Source organism: Arachis ipaensis, chromosome B1, assembly GCF_059453495.1.
Source record: "Arachis ipaensis isolate K30076 ecotype BB chromosome B1, ASM5945349v1, whole genome shotgun sequence".
Taxonomy (NCBI): Eukaryota; Viridiplantae; Streptophyta; class Magnoliopsida; order Fabales; family Fabaceae; genus Arachis; species Arachis ipaensis.
The window spans coordinates 123,660,910-123,677,186 of record NC_142436.1 but is presented as its reverse complement, the minus strand read 5'-3'; the positions used below and the strand labels follow the sequence as shown (position 1 = coordinate 123,677,186).

The following is a 16,277-nucleotide window of genomic DNA, read 5'->3' as shown; positions in this document are numbered from 1 at the left end:
TTTTGAAAGGCTTGGTAATCTAACTTGGACATTGAATGCTTGACTTATGCTACTCATGCCTTTGCTTGCATGCCAATAAACACCTTGCATTTAATTGTCATCATATGCACTTGCTATATTTCTATTGATGCTTTTTCACATGTAGTCATGACCATGTGTTAACATCATTCATCTTTTAATGTGCATTGATTACCACCTTCCCCGCCCTCTTCCTTGCTCTATCCCTTGACATTTTAACAGACTTTCTCTTTTCTTTCTTTCAGGATGGCCACCAAGAAAGGCAAGGAGAAAGCTACTCCCAAATCAACAGCAAGGAGAGGAACCAAACGAGGTTTAGTCGCAGAGCCATCTTCAACTGCAGTTAAGCCCTCAACAAAAAGGATTAAGAGAATTATAAAGGTTAATGAAAAAGAGAAAGCCTTCCCAGCAAAGGACACTGCACGATTTACCAATCGCTACTGTGAGCAGATGTTCCCCATACTGGCAGAAAGGAGTTACAACAATAAATACCTTCTTATCCTCCCGACCCGTATTGCTGAATTTGTTGACCCGCAAATTGAACGAAGACAATGGAGTTTCCTACAGAGACAGCCATGGCAGGTTAATCTTTCCTGGGTAGTCGAGTTCTACTCTAATTTCCACCTGCCAACCCCGCAGTCTGTCTATGTCCGTCGGAAATAAGTCCCCATTACAGAAGAGGCCATTCAACAGGCTCTAGATCTTCCCCCTACTCCTGAAGGACTGGACGCATTTCAAAAAGCCGCACTCAAGTGCCAGATGTACCAATTTGACTGGGACGCTGTTCTCAGAGTTATCGCACTACCTGGCAGCAGATGGATCTACGGATACCATCGTTCCCGACCTAAGGGAATATCGGCTTCCGTACTTACCTTGGAGGCTCGCGTATGGGCACAGATCATGTCCCATTATGTCTTCCCGAGCACCCACGAGTCCTCCTTCACTGTAGACATGGCCGTTCTACTGTGGTGTATTCTTACAAACCAGCCTCTGAACTTACCAAGACACATCCGGAATGTCATGGGACACGTACAAATTGCGGGCAACTTACCTTTTTCCACCCTAGTTTCAGATCTCGTCTCAGCAGCCGGAGTCTCCTACAGAGCTGGGGACACCAAAGCCATGCTTCCACGGGATGATCAGTACGTCCCTAACGGGAAATATATCAGACTTCCAGCGGCCACTACAAGCCAGCCAACTGAACCGGCTGAAGACATTCCTCCTTCAATACCACAAGCACCTACAACAAACCACCTGCTCCATCACATACTTGAGAGGTTGGATCGGCAGGAACACAAAGCAAAGATAAGAGAGCGCCATAACAAGCGCCGATTCACATACCTCAAAGAGCTACTTAAAGGAAAATACAGAGACTCAGACACCCCCGACTCCACTTCCTTTACCAGCACAGGGATCCATGACGGTCCCGACTATAGAGATACTGCTACCAGCCCACCTTTGTTCCTGACAGATGGCACCGAGGACGGTGCAAAGCCTTAAGTGTGGGGAGGTCGGTCAGTACCTGACTTTCGGAGGTAATTTCTCTTCCCTAACACCAATAAAATAGGATATTTAGTTAGTTTTTTCTTTTGTAGAATAGGATAAATTGCATAGTAATAGGTTAGTTGCATGCATGTTCTACTTGATTGAAAAGATAATAAGTTTCTTCTAAAACTCTATTTTTAGAACAAAATTTTACTAATTTTAATCAAAACTTTTATGTTAAATTTGCTTGAAGTTGTATTTGGAACATGATTTTTGAGCTAAAGAACACACAACCTGTGAGACTTTGAGCCTAAGTACATGGTTACATTATTTAACCATAATTGTTTTATTCTTGTGTGTTTACTTCTCTATGATTGTAATCTATATTTTGTTTCGTCCTATATGTCTAATGTTTAATATATTTATATGCTTGCATATGATTGAGGCAATTATTTGTTTAGCTCACTTATCCAAATTAAGCCTACCCCTTAAGTTACCTTTGTTAGCCACTTTGAGCCTTTAAATCCCATTTGTTCTTTATTTTACCACATTACTAGCCTTAAGCAAAAAAATAATTATATATCCCAATTGAATCTTTGGTTAGCTTGAGGTAGAATTGTGTGTTAATTGAGTATGGGAAGATTGTGGGAACAAAAGATAATAAGGAAATGTGTCATGATAATATAATGGGAATTTGGGTGCCTACTCATGTGAAACTATAAAAATTAAAAATCTATGTGCATTGATAAACTATGTTTATTTTATTTTCAAAAAAAAAATCTAAAAATATTCAATAAATAAATAAGGGGACAAAATTACCCCAATGTTAAGTTAAAAAAATTCGAAGATAAATGCATGTATGATAAAATTAAAATAAAAGTTGATACATGAGTAAAGAATGTGAAAGGGAAATTTTGGGTAGCTAGGTATGAAATTTAAGTTATATAGAATACATATATGTATGTGTTAGGTGAAAGCTTGGGTTAATTAAAGATTCAATTTATAAGCTTACTCAGCCATATATGTATTCTTACCCTTACCTTGGCCCCATTACAACCTTGAAAAGACCTCATGATGTTTGCATTGGTATATTAAATGTTGTTGATTGGTTAGGTGAAGAACAAAAATTAGAAAGCATGATTAGAGAAGGATAGAGTGATTACCCTATACACTAGAGAGACTAGAGTGTACATACATTATCAGTGAGGGTTCAATGCTTAAATTCTATGTTCCCTGCTTTCATGAGCTACCTTCTTGCATTTTTATCTGCTATTACTGTATAAGAATTGAATTAGTGGAATTTGATTTGTGATTGTCTTGAAGAACTTATTAACTTTTGACCAAGTGGGCAAGAATCATATAGTTGCATTCACATATATAGGTTGCATTGCATTGCATGAGTTTTACATGTTCCTACTCATTTATTTTATCTCCTTCAACTAAGCATGAGGACATGCTAATGTTTAAGTGTGGGGAGGTTGATAAACCATTATTTTATGGTTTATATTGTGTTTAATTGTGTGGTTTTATCAAATCTTTACCCACTTATTCATTAAATTAGCATGTATTTACAATTCCTTCCCAAAATTACTCCATCGTTGAAAACTCGCTTCCTAGAGATTTTAATTATGTATTTTAATTCTCCTTTATTCCATTCGATGATGTGATCTGTGTGTTAAGTGTTTCAGGATTTATAGGGCATGAATAACTTGGAGATTGGAAAGGAAGCTTGCAAAAATGGAAGGAACACAAGAAATTGAGGAGATGACCAGCGAGAAGTGACGCGGACGCATGGCTCACACGACCGCGCGAAATAGAGGAAATTGCAGTGACGCGCTCACGTGCCTGACGCGAATGCGTGAATTGGAAGCTGCAAGAGTGACGCGAATGCGTGGACGACGCGCACGCGTGGCAAGGCAAAATGCTGGATGACGCGAACGCCTGAATGACGCGATCGCGTGACGTGCGCGATCTGCAGAATCTGCAGAATTCGCTAGGGGTGATTTTGGGCCCTGTTTTGACCCAGTTCTCGGCCCAGAAAAGCATATTAGAGCCAGGGAACATGCAGAGACCAAGAACGACATTCATTCTGCATAATTTTAGTTTTAGATCTGATTTTACTCCTCCTCAAGGTTTTCTCTCTACACACTCATAGTTCTTCGGATTTTGATTTTATTGCTTTTTGGATAGGGATATTGAGAAGAGTTATTACCTCTGCCAAGACTTCATCATTCTAGTTTGTTTCCTTACTTGTCACTTACTCTTTCATATCCTTATTTTGTTCAGAATTACTATTGGATTATTTTTAGAATTTATTAATACAAGAACTATTTTATTTTTAATTGATTCTTTTGATTATTATTTATCATGGCTTTCTTTATTTCCCCTTCTTATTTCGTGAATTTTACAATCATAATGAGCGAGTAGTTCCATAACTTGATTGGGAGTTGATTGAAAGGAAGACCTTGAGTTGGGTGCTCAAGAGTAAAATTATAATTGGATTTAACGTTGGGTCGCTATCTAATCACTGACACTAGTCCTTCCCAAGGGAGAGGATTAGAACTTGTGAATAGAAACTGACTTCCAACTTGCTTGACTTTCCTTTACCCGGTAAAGGATAACTGAGCAGACAACCTTCAATTATCAATTGATCTTGAGAGAAATCCATCAAGGATAGGGCTTCCAACTAATCTACTCCCGGTCAAGGTTTTTATCTAAATTACATAAATTCTCTGATTTAATTTTCTGTCTATCAAACTCAAACCCTTTTAGAAAACATCTGATTAATAAAATAGCACATCTTTCTGCAACTCGTTGGGAGACGACTTGGGATTCATACTCCCAATATTTTAATTCTACTTTTGTGACAACCCTTCTAAATTGATAAGCGGATTTTTAGTTGGTTGAGAACTATACTTGCAACGTATCTCTTATAATAATTTCTTAACTCGCTAATTTTCGCCACGTCAGTCGCTGCCCTGATATAGCATGCAGTCATTTGGACATGCATCTATCTTTTTGTATGCAATACCGAGCTTTCTTATGATCCTCTTGGTATCATGCATAGTGCTCAGAATCCTTGCATGCTCAAAGGCATCCGCCAGCAACTCCAGTATCATTTCGAAGGCCTTGTCGCTCACTCCGCACATGGACTTTATATGACAAAGCCTCACCAAGAAAGATAGCTTAGAGAACTTTGAACATCCCGGGTATAGCTCCTGCGCTCCATCTTCGAGCAGGTCATGCAAGTTGCGGACCTCGCGACTACTTTAATTTGATAAGTATGGCAACTCCTCCCGATCCCCGCCAGCATGTTCATTCACTAAACCGTCTTCGTCGCCATGAAGTCCTGGGAAGTTGAACGCCTCATGAACCATGTCAAGCATTGGGTCTTTGAGGTTTCTATCGGGTTCTACTTCTTGTCCTTCACTAGAGCTCTCTGCTACACGTCTCTCACCGTGATGTACCCAAAATGTATAACTAGAGGGGAAAGATTTTATTATCAAATGATCGTACGCATCCTCTCTAGTTTATAGAAGGCGGAACCCGCATTTCGGACATGGACAATGTATCATCCCATCGGATGATGCATTAGCAAATACGAAATCTAAGAATCTGTTCAAAACGTCCCTATACTCCAGACCAATTCGTGGCTTTGAAATCCAACTCTTATCAATGTCTACTTTAATGATATAATAGAACACCGAAAATTCAAATAATAAAGTCAGACTAACAGATAATAACTAATAAAATAGTCATAAAATAGATGCGGACAATAACTCTTAAAATGAAAAACATAAAACACATATACTAATCCTTCAGAACAATACGCATCACACGAGATGATTTATTGAAAGTTGCTTACTCATTGAGAAATTCTGCACTTTAGAAAAAAATTACTGGAATAAAGAAATGCTGGTCCCAAAGCCAAAAAATTGAAATGGAAAATAAAACCTTACAAAAAAAAGAAAAAGAAGAGAGGCGTAATAGTTAGAGTTAAGATCATACTTAAGACAAAAGCATCAAAGAACTAAACGATCAATTCTAAAAAAAGGATTTTAATAATTTTACAGTTAAATAAATAAAAAATGACTAATAGATAAAGGGCTTAAATTAACTAGTTTTAACATGCACATCAAGCTTATAAATATATATAAGTTTGGTCACTTACTAGATGTGTATTTTTCAGTTAAATAATATTAAGTAAGGTGCAACTCTAATATGGAAAACTAACTATTATATACGTACTCCAGCCACAAAATTATTATTATTGTATATGTACATGAGAGTGCGGTTCACCTATATTACTATCTAGATGATTATATAGATGTGCTACTTGCTATTTGCTAAGGTGAATATCAATGAACATTCTAGAAACTAGTACCGGCTATGAAATAATTTACTGCATTATCCAATAATTTATTGCATTATCCATGTGGCATGCATAAAAGTCATATCTACACTTCTATATTGAACATTGAATTCCTATTTCCTAGTACTTGATAAAAGAATTCAGGGCTCACACAAAAATCATGCACTTCTATCTAAAAATGACATGCCATGTTCTTCCCATCCAATTTCAATGAGTAAAATTACAATAATAATAATAATTATTTATTTTTATGTACTAGTGGTAAAAAATAATTACTTTTTTTATTGTGTAGACAAGATTTATATATACACCTGTTCCTACCAAATAACAATAATTTGAGTGCCGAAATTTTACCAAAACATAAGAAAAAGGTGAGACAACATAAGGAAAATTTTGAAGCATGCTAATTGAAGTTCAAATGAGCTTCATGATTTTATCATACATTTTACTATTCCAAGTTGGTAGAACAACTTGAGTCAGAGAACAAATAGATCTGCGAAGTGGTCTACCATTAATTTATAGGTCTTTAGAATAAAAAAATAATTGGTAAATTATTGAAAAGATTTTGTACAAGACTCATTCCTTCTTAACAAATGAAATACCTGTCACAGTTGAAGGTAGGGGTGGCAAACGGGCCTAAACCCGCCGGGCCGGCCCGCGTAACCCGCCAAAAAAGGCGGACCGGGCTGGAAAATTGGGACCGCCAAATAGCAAAAGCCCGCTTAACCCGCACCGCTTAAACCGCTGGTTTTGGCGGGGCGGGGCGGACTTCCCCGCCGGGCTTAGTATTTTTTTAGCAAGGGGTATTTTTATAATTTTTTTTACCAAAATTCAACTTTTCCAACCCAACTTACAAGAGAATGAAGATGAAAATTGGGTGTTTTAGATTATGTTTGTTTTGTTTTGGAGACAATATTGTTAATTATTTTTGGATTATATTTATTTTGCTTTGGAAACAATATTTATAATTACAAAGACTTTAATGTTTGTGAATACAAAAATTATAATTTGTTTATACTTTTAGAAATTATAATAGTTAAAAGTAAAAAACAAAAGAGATTTTTTTATATCTTTATATATATTATTTAATAGTTAAAAGTAAAAAAAAAAAAGAGGATATTTGGCGGGCTTAGCCCGCCGGCCCGCCAGCCCGCCGTTAGGCGAGGCGGGCTAGGATTCTAGGACCGCCTCACTAGGCGGGACGGGGCGGGCCAGCCCACCAAATGGCGGGCTTCTGGCGGGGCGGGGCGGGCTTCCCCGCTTGCCACCCCTAGTTGAAGGTACAAGGACGCACCCCAAATAATTTATTTCAAATCCCTGAGATATCCACTCATTAGAGAACCTGCTTCAATGGTTTTAATTTTATCCTATATCATCGAAGAAAACAGAACCTATAAATTATCTCACAAGCATTTAAAAAAGAAATTAGAAAAAAAGAAAAAGAGAAAAAAAATGGTAACATACATTTGGGACTAATGATTAACTCAACTTGAACTTATTTGTATGACAATTCAGATAATCCAGAAAATGACATAATTGAATGTGAACAAAGTAACATAAGAAATTTAAATATGCACAGGTTAAGATTTGTTTAATTTAAATATGTTTAGTTAATCTACAATAATTTAAATATGTTTAAATAATCTACAATAATAACGTAGTAGTGGTGGTAGGCAAAGTCTACTATCCTCTCAAACCAGCCAGAGAACGTGGTCTTTGAATATTGACATCACTATAAGATCAATTGAGCACGTAATATCTATCTTCATTTATCCCTCCAATAATAGTATCCATTTAATACCAATTATGCACCTACTTTCATGCATATAAAACTCCCTCTCCCTAGCTACCTTAATAAGTCTTCAGAATACCTTTGAGTCAATCCATCTCTCTTATCACAAAGAAGCTAGGAAAAGATGGTGAATAGATATACTTAAGATAAGATATGGTCATCAAAGTATATTTAGGGAATCTATCATTATAAATAAAAATTAAAAAGTACAAAAGTATATCTAAATGAAACAGGATAGTCAAGATTGTCTTAATCACTTGATACCAAGAAATGGAAAAACAGCTTGTTTAGTCAGAAAATTATAATGAGGTTCAATCCAAATTAAAAATGAGACATATTAGAAAATACAAATGCTAAATTAGAAACAAATTCTCATCATGTAAGTTAGGGAATGCAAATTGGAGCAAAATTAATCAACTTTGTTCGTACCAACACTCAGAAGACATAGGGAGAAAATTTAATGCAAAAATTAATCGATCAACAACCAAACGAATTAAATTGGACAAGGGTTCAAATCAAAATGGCAAACAAATTGGAAACAAGCAACATTAAACTAAATTGGTATAAATCATGATATATAAGAAGAGACAAATAAATGATTATGTTCTCATGATAGCATAAAGCTATTAATAAATGGAATACTTCTTAAAAACAAGTATATATAGTATAAAGATATTAATATTTGGAAAAGTTTCAAACACTTTGAATCATCATGACAACTATTGCTATAATTCACAACTTAAATAATGAGCTAGATTAAATTATATCTAGCTACAAAAGTGAAAAGAGAGGTGAACTTTTGGACTAGTTATAGTACCCTCACTAACATACTTTCAAAAAAGCAAAATTTGTAGGTGTTCCATTTCTATTTGCTTTATACTTTTTGGAAAAAATTTCTTTATAGTCAGATATACCAGGTGTAGGAGATGCTTTTCTTCTTTTTGTGTTTGTATGCATACATGCTCTCTTATTTGTGTGAAGAGTATCTCTCATCCTCCTTTGTTTTTTCCTTTCTACATTGTTATGTATTTCCTATCATTATCTCAATAAAATTCTTTTTCCATTCAAAAATTTTGGGTCTAATTAATATTAACATCTGGAGCCCATAGCTATGTTTGGACTGTTGCAGCCAATTTTGAGGTTCAAAACCAAAGAGGATGCTATCCGGATTGCCATTGACACAAATGCAGGTTCGTGCAGTTTCATTATTTTAACTCAGACTTATATCTATGCATGCCATATTTTTTAGATTTCTCTAAGGAGATTACTGGTCTAGTTTTATTTTTGTCTATTATATTTTTTGATCTTTATTATTCTATATCAGTGTATGTAAAAGCATATTTACTTTTATATTCTCTATGAAATTTGATTTTTGTCTTAGTATCATTAAAAATGGTATGGTTTAAGATACAAATAGCAGAAAAAAATACTCAATTCACAGCCAGAATTATAGTTATATGGACACAATTCAGAGTCACACTGCTTAAAATAAAAACACACTTACATACATAAACTTAGCCATGGTGAAATTTTGCTACAAATGTTAACAAAGAGCACACATGATCTTAGATATTAGATAACACTTAGATATAGCTCATTGCAAATCTGATGCATTTTAAGAATTCTTTCAACCCAATCATGGTTGTATCTAACAGTTTCATGTGACTGAAAACACAATCAGCAGGATAAAAAAAGAGAACACCGAACTCTGTTTTATAACTCTTTCATTCTATTTTATTTTTGCTTGTATCTTTCCTAGTAAAAATTTTTTACTTGGTTTCCTGCACCATTGACATACCACAGAAGGAAAACCTGTGAGTGCTCTTGGATAATTGGTACTAATCACATAGCTTTGGGTGGTTTTGAGTATCAATTCAAACTATACAGCTAGTCTAACATCCATCCTCACATGGCAGCTGTTATCATCCATATATTTTCAGCAAGGATTTGAGAACAATTAAATTGGGACTAGATTAAGGACCGAATTGGGACTAGGGTTTGAACCAGATTAGGGACCGAATTGGGAACTGATGGGTAAATAAATTTGGTGCACACAGATCCGATCAACAATCAAAATTATTCAATTCAAACAGTGGTACCAGGCCAAAAGATGAAATTGGAAGAGCAAGAAAAGGGGGAGAGAGCGAACCTGGAAGTGAGGAGAGGGTGTGGTCGAGCGGCGCACAAGATGGTACGGGGGGAAGGTTGAGGATGACGACTCCGGGGCAGTTGGAAAGCCTCAGGACGACACCGGGACGTGCACGGCGGAGGAACGAAGAATGGACGTGCCTATCCACCCTCCTTTCGCGCGCGGGAGATATGCAGCAGCTTGAGCAGATCTGTGACCCAAAACGATGTGGCGGCTGTAGCTGATGGATGGAATGTATACTGCGGGAGTGAGTCTTCAACCTGGTGATTGGCGCCTTTGCCTCCTTTTGGGTTCGCGCGTAAACGAGGGAAATTGGATCTGACTTCCTCCAATTTTGGTTCTTTTGTCACTTTGAGCTTTATGTAATTTGCTGCGTTTGAGGCACAAAACTGCAGCTATGGTGACCGGTCTTTGACGGACACAAAATCCGCTACAAGAACCGCAGCTTCTCCGTCACGTTGCAGCGGTTTGGGGAGACGCAGGAAATTCGCCGCTGCTAAGCGCCGGTTCTCTTGTAGTGCATCTAGTATTTCTCTTTTCAAAAAATGTATGACAAATTTAATAATAATTTTACCAAAAAAAGTTTCAACACAAGCAAATCAAATATAGTTATCATGCATTATTATTGGATGATCTTAAACTTTTTGAAAATTTAGCTGTCAACAAGGACGAATCCAAAAATTTTAATATAAAGGAGTCGAACTTTAGACGAACTTTTTTATTTTTTTTATTTTTTTCATCCAATAAAAGTAATTTAGACATCACTTATAATTATTGAGCTCATTTTTTAAAAGATTTATCAATATATATATATTAAAAAATTTATAATTTTTTTTTCACAATTTTATTTTTAACATGACAGCTATATAAAAGAAACATTATAATATCAATAATACATTATAAAATTATAAAATATCAATAATTTATAGTGTGTCTAGTTAAAAAATAATCACATATCTTATCAATTAAAATGAATTCTTTCAAAAATTTTGAAAAATTTAAAAGCAAATTATAAACTATTAATTATGTGAAAGACACATTGCCTTATAGAATATTTTTATAAAATTTTTTCTTTTAACAACGTAAATTTAGAAGAAAAATGAGTATTTTATAAAAAAAGAACGTCTAAAGTACACAATGTAATTACCAAAATATAATTATGCAAGTCATTATTAATATTTTATATAATAATATAAATGTTAAATATGTTAATATTAAAAAATAAATAAATTTAAAAAAATAGATATAGAGATTATTATATATATATAAACTAATTTAAAAGGTACAAAGACTTAATGGTATAATATTAAATTGATTAAGTAAAATATATTAGTAAGCTAAATAATTGAGATATAAATTCATCACATAGTAAAAAATAATACATAAACACATATCTTATATATAAGTATAGTTCTTTAAAATTTTGCAGGGGATCTTAATGCAGTTTATGCAGAACCACAAACTATTGGCAAGTGCACCAAATCATATCAAGTCATACCATGGTGAGTGGGTTATCACTTCCATGAGGATTAATGGATTAAGCAAATGATTAGTTAATTGATTATTCTTATCAAACAATCAAAAACTTGAGTTAAAATACTTTGAATAACAAAACAGCAATGTTAACAAAGGAAGCAGTAATTGAGTAGAAAAAATAATGAGATTAAGACGTTAAGGTTTCAGAGATGTTAAAACTTTAGAACAAATGCTTCTCACTCTCTATCTTGATCATGCAAAGATGTTTCCTCAACCAACCATAGTTAATCAAATCTTAATTCCTTGAAAATTCAATTTCTCCTAATCTTAACAAACTTTCAATTCCTTAAACAATCTGTTATCATAAGAGGTTAAGCACAATACCCAGTTTAGCACCCATAATTCTTAAAGATTAATTTCGGTTTGAAAGTGACTGTCACTTATCAAAATTAGTTTCAGAACTTGTAGAATTGTGAGAAAATATTTCAAACACACATTCAGTTAATTAACTTTTTCAAGTTTAAAGAACCTAATTGAATTAGACTTGGGTTATTTTTCAATATACTCAAGTCCTTGTAATGAAGAGCAGAAACCAATTCTTAGAAAACATCAATGCAATAATCAAAGATGAAAAAGTAATAGCATTAATTCATCAAAAATCAATAGAGCTCCTAACCTTAATAGGGGACATTAGTTGCTCATGATGCAAAAACACAAAATCAGGGTTTCAAAGTATGCAGGGGCAATCAGGTGATCTCCCCTCACGATTTTTCTAAATCCTTAAATACTCCAAAACAAAACCTAATAATTAAAATTAATTAAAACAAAATGACATAATATCTTTTTCTAATTATCTGGCATAAATTAAGAATGATTCCTTGAGATGAGGCCCAATCTTTGGTACTTGATTATTTCCTTATGTTTTGTGGGCTTGAATTAAGTTTTTGACTGGAAATGCACCTCCCAGGGGCTTGGATTGACTTAACGTGGGACATGGGTGGTGGCCACGTGTGACGTGGATGCATGGAAGGAGGGCCACTGCCTCTAGGCCCAACGTGGGACATGGCTCCCCCCATGTTGGACGCCTTCGATTGCATGGGTTGGACGTGCAATGTGGATCCTTCATGTGCAACGTCTTCGAGAGGGAGAGGAGGAGGAGCTGCTGGACACAAGCCCAACTTGGAACGTGGCTCGGTGACGTGCAATGTCTGCGATGGGAGCAGGCTTGGACATGTGACGTGGACACTTGATGTACAACGTCTTCGATTTGGAGAGGGGAAGGAGCTCTTAGGCACAAGCCCAATGTGGGATGTGGCTTGGTTGCGTGCGATGTCTGCGATGGGAGCATGCTTGGACGTGGATGTGGATACTTGATGTACAACATCTTCGATTTAGGTAGGAGCAGGAGCTCCTAGGCACAAGCCTAATGTGGGATGTAACTCCCCATGTTGGACGTTGGAGAATTGGGTGAAGCTTGGGGCTGCTAGGTGACGTGGGACGTTGAGCTTCATGCATGAAGGTGGCAAGGTAAGTGTGGGTGTGGGAGAAGTGTGGCTAGGATGGCTAGGCATGCATGGGTGGAGTTTGGAGTGTGTTTGGGTGTGTTTTGGGCATGGGAGGAATAGCTAGGCATGTCGAGATGTGGGATGTCTTCGTGTGACTGTTTCCAGGGGTTTTTGGTGCATGGAGGACGTACCACGTTGGTTCCCCACGTCCCACGTCAAATTTCTTCGCACTAAATTTTTTAGCTCAAAGTTGAGGTTGTTCGCGGTCCAAACTGAACGTTCACCATAGACTATTATATATTGTTGGAAAGCTCTGAATGTTACCTTTCTAACACTGATAAAATTGCTTCATTTGAATCTCTATACCTCAAGTTATGCTCATTGAAATATGAAAAGGTTAGGGTTGATAGCATCCACATCAATACTCTTTGAAGTAGTTTCCAATTCTTGGTTCTTTAGAAGTTTGCTTCTTTTTGCATGCCTTTTCTTTGGTTCTCTGAGGGACTTCTTTGGTTATCCTTCTCTTCTTTTATTCTTGTCTAAAATCTTTCAACCATTTCTAAACATATCAAAGTACAAAGTAATTCCAAAAAATATTGATTCAAGCACAAAAAATCTCAATTAAAATAAGAAAATAACTAACTTTATTTAAAGAAATAATAAAGAAAAACTACTAAAGACATGCATCAGACCGAAGCCACTACTTGCCTCCTTTAAATCCATCCTTGACTGTCAAAAATATATTTGATACAAATCAAAAACTTTTAAAATAAAATTAAAACAAAATAAAATTTAAATATTTTAAAAAATTTTGATAAATTCTATAAATAAAAAATATGTTTTACCAAAAATTTTAAAAAAAGAAAGTAACAAGTAGAAAACATGGGCTTGCTCACGTGGTGTCATCTACCCAATAGAAAAGATATAAAAGAAAAGAAAGGAGATTTGATGGGAAAAACCATCTAAACCATTAACATCACCTTACCCAAAAAAAAAAAAAAAAAAAAAAAAAAAAAAAAAAAAAAAAACATTAACGTCACATATCCACATTAAACATCTAAATGTGATAAAAGGGGCATCATATAGTAAACTAAATAACCCTCCTTCCTCCTTTCCCTCTTACGCTTCTTATTATAAACCCAACACAACACCCTCTCCGTATCCAAACAGAGACTCGTAGTTCTCTTCTTTCTTCTTTCTTCTTTCTTCTTTCTTCCAAGTGAGTCACACAGAGACTCTGTTTTTGGGGGGGTTTGTTGAATATTGTTGCTATTCTGAGTGATGGGTATGCCCTGCCGGTGTTCTCACACCTCACACATAACAGAGATCATAATCACAAGCTTCTTCCGCCATAAGTCTTAGATCCTTTGCTTTATTTCTCATCTCCATGGCTCCTTGAGAAATATATCCATCTCTATCTTCCATTCCTTTTTCTTTTATCCCTTAACACACATCGTCACCCATGGCGGGTGGGAGGCTCTTCAGCTCTGCCTTCTCCAACACCAACAACAGTAACACTCTTCTTCTTCATCAGAACCAAGCTTCCCAGCCTCTTCCTCCTCCGTCTCTCTTCCTATCTTCATCACTTCCTTTTCTCGGTCCGTAATTTTCTTCCCGTCGTTGACTTTTTCTTCTTTTTTTTTTCCTTGTACTTGTTATTGCTTGTTGTTCTGTAATGGCTCTGATGATGTGATCAAAGTTTGTCACATCGAATCATTAATCTAAGCTAGCAAGCTAGCTATTTAATCCACTACAACAAGAATTTTCAAAATATTAATATTTTTATATTCATCAAAAAAGCCCACTCACCAAAGATTTGATTGGTTCAATCTTATTATCCAATTAATTGAATTGTTTAAACGAGCCATGTTCAATTGTTCATGTTAATTGATCAGGTTCTCGATCCATGGTGAGCTTCGAAGATGTTCCAGGAGGGAAGGGGTGTAAAAATGGGTCGTTCTTCCGGACATACGACCCGGCGGAGGAGGACGGGGAGGAGAGCATGGAGGAGTACTTGACGCAGCCGGCGGAGAAGAAGCGGCGGCTATCGGCGGAGCAAGTTGAGTTCCTGGAGAAGAGCTTCAAGGAAGAGAACAAGCTGGAGCCAGAGAGGAAGACAAAGCTGGCTAAGGAACTTGGGCTGCAGCCGCGGCAGGTGGCGATATGGTTCCAGAACCGCCGCGCACGGTGGAAGACGAAGCAGCTGGAGAAGGATTATGATTCCCTTCAGGCTACCTTTGACACCCTTAAGGCCAACTATGATAACCTCCTCAAGGAGAAAGATCGCTTGAAAGCAGAGGTCAAATTCAACACTCTTCTTTTTTTATTTTTTTTTTAGAGCAAACAATTTTTGGGATAGTTTATCAACATATTAATCTTTTTTAAAAAATATTATGTATACGAAACAGTTCAGTTTATATACTATTTTGATAACTCCTACGTTTAAGTAAGGGCTGAGTTTTCGAATTCTATCTTATACATGTATCAACACATCATTATATATTTATGTATTTATATATATTTAATATATATTATCATTATTATGTATTTAATATGCATTAGCTAATTTTTCGTTGGACGTGTAGTATAACTATTTTTTTTTATATCTTATCAAATTCTAGCAGAAAATAGGAGTGTGAGTAATTAAATTATTTGGAGAGTGAATTATGAGCAACTGAATGTGTGAGTGCAATGTTTGAATTTAGGTAGCAAGGCTGACGGAGAAGGTGGTTGCAATGGAGAAAGAAGGCGAAGACAAGAGTGAAAGAAAGGGAATGCAGGAGGCAACCGCAGCAGCAGTTTCATCAGAAGGCGAAGGGTCCAAGATATCAGTGAAGAGTGATATGTTGGATTCCGATGACAATATAAATAGCCCCTACTACCACACAACCTCTGGAATGTTCGAGGCCGATCAATCGGATCTGTCACAGGACGAGGAAGAGAATCTCATAAGTCGGAGCCTCTTGCATCCATACCTCATCTTCCCTAAACTTGAGCATGTTGAATACTCCGACCCGCCTGAGACTTCATGTAACTTTGGATTCGCTCATGAAGATCATGCTATTTGGTCCTGGTCTTATTGACCATTACTCTCATGTTTCATAGTGTAAAATCAATCCACCTATTTAGTTGTGCTTTTCTTTCTTGCATTGTAATCGATCTTTTGGTTCAAATGTAACTAAATAATGTCTCCTAGTTAAGGTTGTAAACTATGAAATGGATTTCATAAGAGTAATTTTAACGAGAAAAGCATCTGGTTTCTTCTGTCTCCACTTGGATGATGGAGTTACGGGTCCCCGTTACGTTTCTTGGCTTCAATTGGTCAAAATTTAGCTCCGCTTCACTAAGTTGACTTATTCCTTTGATTGCTTTAGTTTTTGAGAAATGAAAGGGGATTTTTTTTTTCTATTATTTTTAATTTTCAATTTAATTTTTTAGTTTAATAATTTAATAATATATTTTAACTTACATTTTAATTGT

General features: G+C 35.9%; 1 protein-coding gene across 1 annotated transcript; it reads left to right on the top strand.

Annotated features, from left to right (window-relative positions):
• The first annotated feature begins 13,732 nt into the window (after window positions 1–13,732).
• LOC107633599 (uncharacterized) lies at window positions 13,733–16,046 on the top strand. Its single transcript, XM_016337209.3, has 3 exons — window positions 13,733–14,395; window positions 14,693–15,096; window positions 15,503–16,046. Exons 1-3 carry the CDS (start codon window positions 14,260–14,262, stop codon window positions 15,878–15,880), a joined length of 918 nt encoding a protein of 305 aa, XP_016192695.1. The 5' UTR covers window positions 13,733–14,259; the 3' UTR covers window positions 15,881–16,046.
• The last annotated feature ends 231 nt before the right edge of the window (window positions 16,047–16,277 follow it).

What these genes read in the sequence shown, in the direction of transcription:
- LOC107633599 (XM_016337209.3), top strand. Translation starts at nt 14,260, where the DNA reads ATGGCGGGTGGGAGGCTCTTCAGCTCTGCCTTCTCCAACACCAACAAC. An exon ending in TTCATCACTTCCTTTTCTCG is followed by an intron (nt 14,396 to 14,692) that starts GTCCGTAATTTT and finishes TTAATTGATCAG; the next exon opens with GTTCTCGATCCATGGTGAGC. An exon ending in AAGATCGCTTGAAAGCAGAG is followed by an intron (nt 15,097 to 15,502) that starts GTCAAATTCAAC and finishes GTTTGAATTTAG; the next exon opens with GTAGCAAGGCTGACGGAGAA.